At 38.2% G+C, this 13,984-nt stretch overlaps 1 protein-coding gene across 2 annotated transcripts in view; it reads left to right on the forward strand.

Moving 5' to 3' along the window:
• Positions 1 to 13,504, forward strand: part of MGA (MAX dimerization protein MGA) — a 95,212-nt gene extending 81,708 nt beyond the window's left edge. For both annotated transcript variants that reach the window (XM_036734255.1, XM_036734256.1), the window contains exons 18-24: positions 491 to 618; positions 2,219 to 2,270; positions 3,992 to 4,198; positions 5,205 to 5,316; positions 5,571 to 5,804; positions 7,380 to 7,556; positions 9,486 to 13,504. In XM_036734255.1, the coding sequence (XP_036590150.1) occupies positions 491 to 618; positions 2,219 to 2,270; positions 3,992 to 4,198; positions 5,205 to 5,316; positions 5,571 to 5,804; positions 7,380 to 7,556; positions 9,486 to 10,768 (2,193 nt within the window). In that variant the 3' untranslated portion in view covers positions 10,769 to 13,504. The remainder of the gene's footprint in view (positions 1 to 490; positions 619 to 2,218; positions 2,271 to 3,991; positions 4,199 to 5,204; positions 5,317 to 5,570; positions 5,805 to 7,379; positions 7,557 to 9,485) is intronic.
• Positions 13,505 to 13,984: the final 480 nt, after the last annotated feature.

Here is a 13,984-nt window from a genome sequence, read left to right on the forward strand (position 1 = left end):
TTGTGATTCTCTGGCATAGAGTTTCACTTTAAATTGATCCTTAATTGCTGGATTTTTTTTTCCTTAAAAATCCTGAATCAGATTCTGTTCTTGTGAGATTCACGTAAATTTTTAAGATTACCGTTCATAAAAATTAGCATTAGCATGAGTTAGGTAATATAGTCCTTTGAGACTTAGATTTTTTTTTTTCAGTCTGAAGATCTGTGTCCTGATGTGATATAGCTAATAAGTATCTCTTGTAAGTTGAATATCCAGTCTAATCACCTTCTTTTCTAGATGAAGAGACTTGGGTCTGGGGTAGTTAAATGACTACCCTAAAGTCTACAGGTAGTGAAAATCAGTCAGGATTTGAAACAAGGTCCTCTGACTCCCTGCTGTGTTGCATTGCCTTCTCAAGCTTAATTTCATGATGGGAGAAATAATATGAAAGCCCCAGGTTTGTTCTGTTTTAGCTAGTATATAGCTTACCATTTAAAATTACTTATTTTAGAGTAACTCTATGGACTACACTGAAGAAGAAGAGCAAGTAGACATTGAAACTGTTGAGGAGTTTTCAGAGAAAATTAATATTGCTCGCTTGAAGGCCACAGCTGCTCATATACGTTCTCCTAAGCAATCGTAAGTTTTTCTCCTTAATTTGTTCTTAAGTAATTTAAATTTAATGTAATGTTTAGAAACTTCAGTAACTGCCCTGGTTCCTTTCTAGCCTCTTAGCTTTGTTCTAGATAATAGAAGAACATGAGTTAAAATTCAAAAAGTATACTCAGTTCTTTTGAAATTACTAGATTAAGAATTTACTCACTGTTATGTTGATCATTCTCTTTTACAGCTACCTAATCTAGTTATTTTAATGACACTTTGGCACTGAGAGACAATGATTTTAAACACACCCACTGGAGGTCATCTATACTCATTAGAAATAACTTACAAAATAGTAATAACCTTTTCCATAAACACCTTTTCTTCCCTGGGGAGGGATTTAGATGAATTGTGTATATTAGTCTTATATAAAACTTTTATAAAATAGTTTAAGGAATTCTACATTAAACTTTGAAATTGATAGTAGATAACATTTTAGACCTCACACCAAAAAATGAAAAAATAGGAACAGTTAGTTGTACAATTATTGAAAGAAAAGTTCTGGAAAATGGCAAATTGGGGCACAAAAGAAAAGCAAAGGCAAATAAACATGACATTGAAGTGAACAGGTAATTAGGCAACAGAGTTTTTCATGAAAAGAAACCATAGAAAAAGAAAAACATAGGGAAAAAAAGAAACCATGGTCTTTCGAAAATCACCAGTGGTTTTTAGGCATGTGTAGTGAAGACTGCCTCTTGTGGACCATCTTCCAGGTTAAACACACTGTCTTTTCCCACCTGCGTTTCCATTTTACATAGATTATATAGCATAAATACTCACTTTATAGGTAGAGACACTGGACCTAGGGTTTCATTGACAAAGGGCGCTTCTGGATGAGAAGTGCCTTCTTTGCCAAGTATGGACTGAGAGTGTTGCTTGAGGTTAAATGACTTACCTAGAGCCAAATAGCTGGTGTGTCTCAGAGGGAAGGTTCGAACCCAGGTCTTTTTGGCTCTAGGGCCAGCTTTCTATCCCCTACCTTATGGCTGTGTCTCATCTCCTCTGTGCAGAAAATAGAAAGGATGGGCTTTGAGATGAGCAGCTTACCCCATCTTTCTTTTCATATTTTGATAGGGAATAGAGAAAGCATAACAAACTTCCTTATGCTCATTTAGTTCCCTCTTCATTAAATGCCTTTCAGTAAATGATGTTAAGTGTTTTCTATCTATAAGACACTGTGCTAAATTTTAGGTGTTCAAAGACATAAATAAGAGTGTCTTCTCCAATGATCTTCTATCATGCTGGTCAGGGATACAATGTCTACAGCAATGAGTATAATACAAGCAAAATTTGAGAAGAGAACTCGTGTTAGGGCTGGGAACGTGAGAAGACAGTAGTTTCTTTTATCTTCAAAACCGTTTACAAGCTGCCTTAAGAGTGGATATGATTCAAGCATACTGTAAATGTAATTTGATATGATTTCAAGGCGTATTCAGGCATTTTTATACTTGTATATAAAGGGGTGTGCAGTCATTAGGTAAGAGTTGCCAGAGAACTGACTGTTTGAATAAAGACTTGCTGTAATATCATAAAATTACAATTATAGGGTGTTTTGAAATGACTCTGTCTACTTTTTCAGGTGCCATAGCCATGTTTCTTCAGAAGAGAAGGCACCTGAGAAGAGTCGAAAGGTCTGTTCAAATATATATTTCCTCCCTTCCTTCCTTCTTTCTCTCCTTCCTTTCTCTTTCATTTTTTCTCCCTTTCTCCCTCCCTCCTTTCCTTCCTTATTAGTAGAAATGAAGGGCCACGTACATAGCTAGGTCTTTTCTTTGTTGAAAGTTTTGTTAGCTATTCTTGATTGAAGGCAGCTTAGTCTGCTGGTGTCCTATCAATTCTTTGATTGGATAAATCATGCCAAAATGAGTCCTTTATGGTTTTCCCACAATTGCTGCTCTGAATCTTTGTGAAGCTTAATATTCCAATATAGCCTTCTCACATATCTCAGCTCCGCTTCCTAACACACTGGTGTGTGCATATCATCTCTCACCCCCCACTCTCCATGCCCCCTGCACTCACAGGTTTGAGTTCACCAGAGGACTGATTTCCTACCCTAGCTCCTGAGGGCAACTCTTGCGGGAGACTGGCTAACACTAGTGTCTTAAAATTACTAACATAATTACTAAGACCCACATATATAACTTAATAACAAATGAGAGCAGTAGTAACATCAAGATATATAATTTGTATTTATGCATACACATTCTCAATATCTTGGCTATGATCAAAGTTACCTAATACTTTTAAAATATCATTGATGCCTCTTTCCTTTGTCTGGAAATTCAATATTATAATAATAAAACATTTATTAAGCTCCTACTTTGTGCCAGGAGATACAAAAAAAGGTTGAAGGCAGATCTGGCTCTCAAGGAGATTACAATCTAATAATATTACTTCATTGTCTCTCAAGATATTATGAAAAGTCTCTCCTACCAAATATTCTTAATAAAATAAAATTTAAAATAGCTTTTTTAGGAAGAAAGACCTCTTTATCTCTTTCTTTTTTGTGTCCTCTTCTGCATCTAATATTTTTAATAGTTTTTATTGGGTAGATACTCGTAGTTTTACGTTCTTGCCAGGATTCTGTAGGGCAAGGTACATTGATTATAAATATGTCATCATACCTTCTCCCTAATGTTATAGAGAGATATTTCATATCAATACATTTCTTACCTGTCTCTCCCAATCGCCATTCTCCCAATAATTCTTTCTGCATCTTAAAGTTACAGTAATGCAGTAATCTGAATTCTTATCTGGCTGTTAAAAAGATAGTAACAGACCCAAAAGTCTCTGTAAAGTAGACGCTGTAAGCAAGGTTTACATTCTCCCTGCAGCCAAAAATTTTCAGCCCCCTGAAAATAATTTAAGAGTACATCAAGTCCACAGTACATTCTGTGTACTTCTTACTGCAAAGTATACCACCTGACAGGATGATATGCACAACAGTCATAGACAGAGGGGAGAAATACAGTATTAATAATATACATTTATTAAGTAGTACAACATTATAACTAATTCAACACTGCATTACATGTAGCCAAAAAAGTAACCATTTCTCCTGAACTGCCTTTATGTAGCCTATTTATAGGTTAGATAGACCTAAGTCTCTTCTGACATATGTTCTCTACCTAAACCTAATTGATGTTACAAAGTTTTATGTTATAAACTCACCATCCATCTTTGTCTTTGCACCTTTGAATGAGCAAATTGGCCAGAATTTGAAAGGAGTACACTCTTAAAACAGAAAAATTGTCAGTTCTATAGGATACTTTTGGTTTTCCATTTAGGTCTCAATGCATTTGGATGAGTTGGTTCAAAGTTCGGTTGATTTGTCCATTTTTAATTTTAATAGGAAACACCAATTCCTGTAAAACTGAAACCTGAATTCTGGAGTGAAAAACTACAAAAAGAAGCAGAAGCTTTTGCTTATTATCGCCGAACACACACTGCCAATGAACGACGTCGGCGTGGTGAAATGCGGGAGCTCTTTGAGAAATTGAAGACAACATTGGGTTTGCTTCATTCTTCTAAGGTCTCCAAAAGCCTCATTCTCACAAGGGTGAGTTTTATACTCAATTGGTATATATGGATTGAGCTAAAAGGCTATTTTCAGAGAGATTAAGAGGGAGGAGTATTGACTACCTTCTGATAATCGTTTGTAACTTGGGATGGATGTATTTTACATTGGTAAGTAGACTATTAAAAATCTAGTCACTAAAACACAATGATATTTTCATGTTTGGGGGATTTTCATTTGTTGCATCAAACTAATTCCTAAATGGCCAGATTATCCCATTCTTGAAGTTAAGGAGGGAAACGATTCACGGAGAGGATCACATTCTGTCTACTTTATAATTTTCTACAATATCAAGTACATTGCTATGTACAAAATAGATTAGTAAATGTTTGGAATTGATAAGGGAGAAGGAAAAAAATTTCCCTATGTTGGGTTATTGAGTATATCCTATTCGTGTCAACGTAAGAGGATCTTAAAATCTTAAATTATTAAATCTAGAGGTGATCTAGCATGGATTACATGAAGGCATTAGAACATTTTAATCATACTTTCTCTAGATTAAGTTTAGCAGTTGTAAAAGAAAGATTATATTAATCAAATGATAAAAAAACTTTTAATATTCAAATAGAGTGATTTGGTGAGCTATTTAAGTTGCTGATTCTGAAGCCATTTTAATTGTGAAAACAAATAGGTGACCTTACAGTAGTGTATTATCAACCACTGGATGGATCTGTTGAATGAACACCCCATAGGAACTCAGCTCTTTGTCAGTATAATACTAAATATCCAGGGATATACTTTGGAAATAGCAATAATGATTAGAGCCTTGCTAGTATAAAGCTTCCAACCATCTGTAATTTTAAAAATAAACAAAACTCTTCAATACTTTCTGGATTTTTAAAATGGCATCTTAAAGTTTTCTTTCATCTGTGGGTTTTCATCCTTCACCATATCGAGTATATAATGGCAGACTTCAGCATAGAATATAATACCAAACCATTCTAAAGAAAGTGAATTGACTGACTTGGTGGGATTCCTTTTGTTCTAGGCCTTTGGAGAGATCCAGGGACTAACGGACCAGGCAGACAAGTTGATAGGACAGAAAAACCTCCTAACTCGAAAACGGAATAATCTGATCCGCAAAGTGTCTTCTCTTTCAGGTAAGGCTTATAGATGGGGAAGACAAGGAATAGTAATTCTAGGAAGGAAACAAACCTTGGCAGATTTTATGTGTTTTGAGAGACTAGATGTGTACTGGCTTTAACTCATGAGGAAATTTCTTCAGAGGTACAGCCAGTGCTGCTTTATAAAAGTGGTGCTTGCGAGCAAATGGATTTCAGTTGCTGTTGTTTCTCATTTTTATCTGGGCCCTAGATAGTGAGAGAAGATTGCTTAGGTTCTTTTTAACATGTAGGTAAGACAGAAGAAGTTGTCCTGAAGAAGCTGGAATACATTTATGCCAAACAGCAAGCATTAGAAGCACAAAAGAAAAAGAAGAAGATGGACCAGGATGAGCCTACTGTGCCCCCTCGAGTAGTCAAACAGCAAGAAGGAGCTTGCACATCCTCTATAGAGTTAGGGCAGGTGGTCATGACCAGCAGACGGGGAAAGCCATTGATACTCGCCAGGAAAAGAGCACCATCCACAGGTAGGTTTGTTTCATGATCATTTCAGGAATGCTACAAAGCATTCTAATTTGCTGGACTAGTAACTCCCCTTGGCCTTTATTTGCTCTTCTATGAAATATACTAAAAACAAAATTGCGTATCTAATTATGTCATACAATAAATTTTTAATTTCCCTTTCAGTATATATTTCCGAGGAGAATTTATTTACCTATTCCAATCAAATTCTGAAAGACTTCCATAATTGGTAACTAAGACCTGCCTGAATCTAAACTGATATTTTGAATATTTGGTTTCTAGTAAGGTGGCATAGTGGTTGAAAACAGAAAGCCATAACCCAAAACAAAAACCCAGTCTGTGATTAGAGCAACAAGTTATCTGCTAATTTGAAATGGTCAGTATTTGAGAAAAAGATTCTAAGGATACTAATTTCAGACTGGCTGCATTCAGTTCTTGTTCCAGTAGTTCTGTTTCTAGGTTGGGTTTCCAGTATTTCTAGGTATAGCTTCGATAAATAGCAACCCCAAAATATAATTGTGATTTAGGTAGGAAGATGGTTTCTAACTTAGAACTTCTATTTGCTACCCCTTTTTTTACCAATAGGAAGCAAAGTGGACTAGTTTGAGTTTCTCTTACTTCTTCACTGTAAGGTACTATTGGACAAGTAAATTAAGAAGGAAAAAGAAACTAATCAGCCACTTGGTAACTAAAACTTTTCTAATGCTATAGTCAAATTGAACTTTTTGATGATAAATGAGTTATTGTAATAGATATGGTGAAACCATGCTGTTGAGTCCTGAGTAGGACTTATTTTCACAAGCTGTCAATTCAGAGAATCTTAGAGCAGGATGGAACTTCAGAGATAATGTAGTCCATCTTCCATTTTAAAAAATTAATTAATAAACTGAAACCCCAAATCAGTAACTTTTGTGGCAGGTCTAGTGCTAGGATCCAGATTTACTGATTCATTCTCATTGTTCTTTCCTCTATACTTAGAGGCAGCTACATAGTGCAGTGGATAGTGTGCTACACCTGGAGTGAGGAAGACTTGTATTGAAATCTGGCCTCAGACACTTAGTAGCTGTGTAACCTTTATTAAGTCCCATAACTGCTGCCTCAGTTTTCTCTTCGGTGTTTTTTAGGGTTGTTGTAAGGATAAAATGAAACATTTCTAAAGCACTTTGCAATCGTTAAAGCCCTATATAAATGCACACTCTTATTATACTATATTGCCCTACATTTTTATAAAAGGTGTAACAAACCGATGTTTTGATTATCTTGGACAGCTGTATAAAATCTTGGTGTATTTGCTGAAATTGTTGTCAAAGCTCCTCTTTGAATCAGTAGTATCAAAGATAGGTTCTTTAGTAGGAAAAATAACTCCATGTGGAGGAATAGTAAACAAGGAACTGAAACTAACTCCTTGTTCACTGTGATTCAAAAAAAAAAAAAAGTATTCCTAAATGTGGCTCTTGACCTACATTAAAATTAAGCTGTGTTTGCCTATTAAAAGAAGGAGCACTTTTAGAAATTTAAATTAGACTCCTAGGTTTATTTAAAGACTTTCTATCCTAACTGACTTCTGATCTTCTTTATAGAAAAGATCTCACCTTCTCACACAATACATAATACTGCAAGTCTCGTGATGACTCCACAAGGGCAAGTGCTCACCTTGAAGGGACCCTTAGTCTCAGGACCAATGGTAACTGTTTCTCCTGCTCTATTACAAAGTGAACTGAAGCCTCAAGTTACCAACAGTGCTGTAGTTCAGCAAGGTATGTCAGTGCTGTCCTACCTACATTGTGAAGAAATTTGTCTCTGACATCTTCAAATGCAGAGGAAGCTTTTATATCTGATGGTCTTTTGCCTTGCTGGCCATCAAGCGTGATCTTATCTAGATGTAGTTTTTAACCTGATTTTGTCTTTGCAGTTTTTATTAGTCTGGCCTGTTAAAATGACCCACTGACTTTTTGGGGGCTTGCTGCTGATCTCCTTCCATAAAAAGGCACTATGTTGTGAAGTGCTACTACCTCTAAGTGGAAGTTGGGGATAAAAGAGTAGAAAATATGCCTCTTGTGATAAAAGGGAAAAGTACTATGAGGACTAGTGTCCACTTTCTTAGTGGTTATAGACTGATATTGTACTGATTGTTCTTTGGGGTTTATATACAAAATCAAATTACTAGAATGAAATTGTGTTGCATTTGACTGGCATTCTGCCTCATGGCAGATACATAGCTGCAGATGTGGGGTTGCAAGGCATTTCTGCTTATGGGGTTGTTCCTTTAGGCTTGTGGGACTTTTGCTTCAAATCCACCAGTGGATTCCCCAGTCCATCAGTATATGTGCCAGCATCTGGGATCTAGTAGTCCAAAGGCAAGAAAGCTCCTCTTACTCCTTCTCTGGACCATGAGGAAGTTCATCTCCCTCTGTGAGCTTTAATATTCCTAATAGTTTTCTTTGATTCTTCATCTCACTTTTGACTTTTTGCAGTATTGTAATTGGTAGGAAGAAAATGTATTTGTTTTGGGTCTCTTTTTAAATTGTTACCTCAGGAATCTTTGAAGAGATATTGTTGGTACCTCAACATACAGCCCAAAGCTAGAGGGAAGAACCTCCAGTTTGCCACCTCACTGCCTATATGTCTGTTCCTCTTGTTTAAAGGAATGAGGGAGGCAGATTAGCGTTTGAAATTCAGGCCCATGATGAGGAATATATGTATATGTAACTATTTAGGTGCATACTTTTCTATGTGAGAATTCATTGGTTCAGTTACTTTGAAAGAATATATTTCAACCATTTCTAAAAGCACACTTTTAGGCAGGAGAAGCTCATAGATTTGTTTCTCCTGGACTTTTTTGAAACAGAGTAGTTAAGAGAAAAAAGCAGAGGAAGATTTCCCTCAAAACTAGGAGAATAAATGCTAGAGCAAGTATAAAGCTTCTGGCATATAAGGGCTATGTTTCGTCTATCAGGAAGGATCTTCCTAGAGTGTGGAGGCTTGCACTTGCCTTGCTCAATAGCAAGAACAAAAGGAGAAGGGAGCAAACCTTAAATCACAGAAGCGAGAGGGAGGGAGGAAATGGATTTCCAATATTAAGGCCTCTTGAACCTCTGAAGTAGATCATTGGGCAAATACAGGGGCTAGAACGGGCACTTGTTTCAGTCAGCTTCTGGATACGCCAATTGCTATCCAAATGAAAGGCATTCTTACATCTCCTTAGTCCCATCATGCTGTCTTCTAGTGACAGCACCCCCAGGGCTTTAACAGTGACAATAGCCCTGAACCTGCTTTGGGTTAATAATTGAGTAATTGGTGTTCTTTCATTGGGGCTTTGTTTTCCCCTGTGGAATAGGATAATAAGCAAGACTGAGATGAGTATCTGTCTTGGGATAAAAGAATAGATCCTTGGAACTAGCCAGGAGTGGCCTTGGGAGGCATTTTCTTAACACAGGACACTTAAGAACTTATCCACATAGGCTATAGGGAGACTGTCTTAAGGCCAGGCCATTATTTTGTTGTTAGCCTAGTTCTAATATTTTAAGGAATGCTGTTATTTTCAGGGGACAAGTAGGGAGAGTATTGATTGAATGGTGGGTCTTGAATATAACTACTTGGGATGTTCAATTATTGTATTTGATAAAAGATAACATGGATACCACTACAGATCTTAATAATGAGTTCTACTTTTCTTGGTTTTGCAGAAAGTGATGACTTGTTTATGATGCCCAGGATTGTTAATGTGACCTCACTGGCCCCAGATGGAGGCCTCAGCTTAGATGTGGGTGCCAGTAAGCATTCTCATGAAGCTTCTCATGCCAAGCCACCTGACCAGATAGTAAAAGAAACCATCAGAAATGAGAATACATCCCTTGAAGACCTGACAAGAATCTCTTCTGGAAACAATCATGGAGATGGGAGGATAGTGCCAAGGCCAGCACAGGATTTTGTGGAAAACAAAGACATTAGTTTCCCACAAATAGTCAATGTTTCTAGTATGCGGACACCTCTAGAGACCTTATCCAGAAAAGTTTCTGGAGGAGTTGTGAGTGGGAGCCAGTGTAGGAGGAAGGAAACTGAATCAGGAGGTGAGAGGTTGAAATTAAAGGAAATTCCATTTCGCAAACTGCAGGTGAAAGACCTTAAAGATTCAAGTATAGAGATAGAGCTGAGAAAAGTGGCCTCTGCCATTGAAGAAGCAACACTGGACCCTAATGAGCTTCTGTCTAGCATGGAGGAGGAGGATGACACAGATGAGACACTCACCTCATTGCTCAATGAGATTACTTTCCTCAATCAGCAGCTAAATGATGACTCTTCCAGCATGACTGAGCTCCCCAGCTCTATAGGTGCAGAATTCCCTAGGTTGGCAAATGCCCGTCGGGCTGTTGCCAGCAAGCTGGCCTCTGGCAGTAGAGCCACTTTTCAGCTTGGCACGCTTGGGAGTAGTTTGAAAGAGCTGCCTGAGGTACAAGAAGTCAGTGGTTCCATCAGTCCCCTCCTTTTGCACCTGGAGGATGATGACCTTGCTGAGGGTGAAAGGCAACCTCCAGAAACAGATGTCCTTAAGATTGTTATTGACCCAGAGATAAAAGAATCATTTCCTTCCCATAGGAGGGCCAGTGATACTGGGAAAATAACCTCTGTCCTCCCAGCTGAGCCTGAAAACATGTCCTCACCCCCCATTCTTCATATGAAGACTGGCCAAGAGAGCAGCAGCACAGATACTTTATGGAGGCCCATGCCAAAATTGGCACCATTAGGGCTTAAATTAGCTAATCCTCCCAGTGATGTAGATGGACAGAGTCTTAAAGTGATGCCTTGCTTGGCACCTATAGTTGCTAAAGGAGGGCCAGTTGGGCTGAAAACTACAGTAGTAGGCCATAATGACCACGAAGGACAGGAGAACAAAGTGATGCCAACATTAGCACCTGTGGTGGCTAAATTGAGTAACTCTGGGTCCTCTTCTAGTTCTTCAGGCAAATGAGGAAGTTTGTCATGAAGCCAAGTTAAAAAGCCTAAAACTGTTAAGGCTGTAAAGGGAAAAAAACTGCCTCCTGCTCACTCTCTTTTCTGTAGGCATCTTCTTATGTTTTTGTCATGGGACTATGGTCCTTTAATTTGAGGGTGGGGTAAGTGATGGAAAGTGTTGGCCCTGGAATCAGTGCTATGAAATTCTGATCATGCTAAAGTTTGTTACCTCACTTTTGGTGCTGGGTTCCATTATTTTCTGGGGGAGGATGGTCATCCATCATTGCTGGACATAGGGAACCCCTTTTACCAAGGTATTTTTCCAAGCATGGGAAAGTAGCCCTGATTTCTTCCTCCCAGAGAAAAAGCTGCTTGAGGCTGAGGAGCTGCTATGAATTCTGCTCCTGGTACAGAACTGTCTATGCAGATGCAGGGTTGTTGTGTCTGAAGTTTCTGTAGAACCCAAGGAACTGGATGAGCTTGTGCAAAGGAGTCCAGAGGAACTTACTGGCATTCTAGGAGTTAGGGGTTAGAGGGAATAAATACTGTGGAGTACCAAAAGGGAGGAATTTTCTCAGCAGAAGCTTCACTTTACTCATAAGCTTCACTCCAAAATTTTTTCTGCTATAAGCCCAAACCTTCTGGTAAAGTAGGGAAGCTTTTAAATGTCTCAAAGCTAATTAATTAGCCTAATTCATTTAATAGCTATATTCCTTCTTACTCTCCTAATGGGCTCCTAAATTAGCATTTTATTACCCCAGAAAATACCTCCTGGAGTATTCCTAAGGGTGTGTATGGGAATCCTTTCATCCCTTCCCTGTTCTGAGTCACCCCAGTGACAACCCTGCTAAGATATGGTTTTGGTTCGTGGAAGGTATGCTTTTTTCCCCAAGACAACAGCCAAAAAAAAAAAATTGTGGGGCTGTTTGCTAGATCAAACTAGTCTCCTCTGCATACAAGAATGGTGCTTGGACAAGGTTTTGCTGCACTTGCACAGGGTTGTATAGCAAAAAAAAATTAAAATAAAGTCATAGCAGACACTCATTACCAGGGAAATAGGGCAGTATTTGAATCACAAGATGTATTTTTTATTCTCTGCCACCATGGATTCAATGATATATAGAGCCTTTTCACTCATAAGCTATCAGGTTGTTAAGGCCTGGCAGCCTGTAAAGATATTTATATTTTTGTACACAGTTGTTTTCATAGCTTCCTTAAAGGCTGAAGTTTTCAACCTAAGAGATGAGATTTGTAATGCGTATAGAAATGTTTTTTTCCTATCTGGTTTGTAAATAAGTAGGAATCATGGTGCACTTGAGGGGTTTCTTGAAAACTCCTAGAAGTGAGAATCACTGCTCTGAAATTGTTCTGACTCTGGGATCTAGCTGCTGCATTTTGCCTTTCTTACGTAATTGTATTTTGGAATGTAACCCTTGTCTTCACCACCTTCATTGGCAGGATTTCCTTGTGTTGTAGAACACTAGCACGAGAGCTTCCAGCTTTTGAAGCTCCTGGGCAGTGCCTAGGAGATGCTATCTCTTTTCTTTCCCCTTTTCTCTACCCTGCATCCCACACAGCATATCTTCCCAACCTGAGTTGTGAGGTTGTTTGATATGGTTTTGGCAGACAAGTTCTTTCTAATTTCTATGTTTGGCATCTTTCCTGCCAGTCTTGAAAGAATGGGATGTCTTCCCTGTAGTCTTATTATATACAAAGATACTGGCAAGGTATGAGTCCAGTAAGTATAAATGCTTTGTTGGTCTTCTACTGTTAATGATAGGACCTAGAAGTCCTGAGCTCTGACCTCCTTGCTCCCAAATGAAGAAGGAAGTAGGTGAAGGATACCCTTCCTCATCCTTCTCCCCTTTCCATGTCCAAAAGATTTCATTCAATGCCTTAGCCAAGGAGACCAGCATCTGCCTCCCTTGCTTGTCCCCTCTTAACTGTTCCTCCTGGCTTCTCCAGGCTCCTTTGGTGGCTGTTAGTGGACGGTCCACTCAGCAGTAACCGAGGGAATCATCCTCAGGATAAAAGGAGCATTTTAGACTCTGAGCATTTTTCTTTCTCTTTCTTGGAAGAAAATAAATAACCTCTTCCTATATGGAGGCCATGTTTGGCTCTGGTATTGCGTAATTACATGAAGACTTGAATAGGTGGCCCGAGGTTTTCAGGAATAACTGCTGCAAATGGTGTACTGCCCAATTGTGTAGTGCTCTTGAGCTGCCTAATGCTAATATTTGGCAAGGCCAGCTTGGGAAGGGCTCAGACTTCAGAGAGAAATAAGAGTCCACATGTCTTTTTCCTATAACTTGCCAGCAATCTGAAATCTCTAAGGCTCCCTCTTCTCCCACTAATTTTAGTGGCTCCTCACTGACCCCAGACTTATTCTTATCCCAAGGGATTGAATGAAAATTACGTATGTGATTTGTGAAAGATATAGCTGTGTGGAGAGGGATTGTGAAATCTGAAATCAGGACAGTGGGCTTTCACCCCCACCCTGCAAAGAGCATGTTCTTGCTAGACCAAGAATCCTGTTTTGTTTTGTTTTTTACACATCTGTAAATAGATGGAATGTTTTTAAGAATATAATAATGTCAAATTTAGCTTTTCCTTTTATATATTAAAAATATAACTCCCTCTTTTCTGCTTTTGAAAAATGATTATTTTTTTAGAAATCTAACAATAGGAAATGTTTGGTGACTGAGAGAGGCATAATGTATAAACCTGAAATAAATCAATCATGTTGATTAAAGCAGGATCTGGTGTTGGGAGGTTTATGCTGGTTTGGAGATGGGGGTGGAAATACCGAGACAGACCTTAACACTGAAAGTTTATCTTTGACTGGCTTTTTTTTTTTTTTTGAAACCTCCTGCCAATACCTTTTGAGAAAAGTTTTGAGATACTATAAGGTGTGGATGGCTTCAAAACTCTGTGTCTCAAGTATCTAGGTTTTAGAGGAGGTCCTTGTACCACAGTGAACTGAGGCTAGGGGTATGCAAAAGCACTGTGTTAATTGTTGCTTTTTGGAGTTACAAAGGACATAGAAGACAACCTTTTTTCAAAAAGTGAACAGGATTGATCTACTTTAATAAATTCATTATTATATTGCAGAAAATCTCTTCCCTTTATTGAAAAGATTCACTGATGAGTCCCTTTCAATATTGTCCTCCATTAGTGCCTTTGTTTTGTGATCATTAACTACAGGTAACATGCCATTATATGAATGCCATGC

Source organism: Trichosurus vulpecula, chromosome 8 (assembly GCF_011100635.1).
Source record: "Trichosurus vulpecula isolate mTriVul1 chromosome 8, mTriVul1.pri, whole genome shotgun sequence".
NCBI classification, from domain to species: domain Eukaryota; kingdom Metazoa; phylum Chordata; class Mammalia; order Diprotodontia; family Phalangeridae; genus Trichosurus; species Trichosurus vulpecula.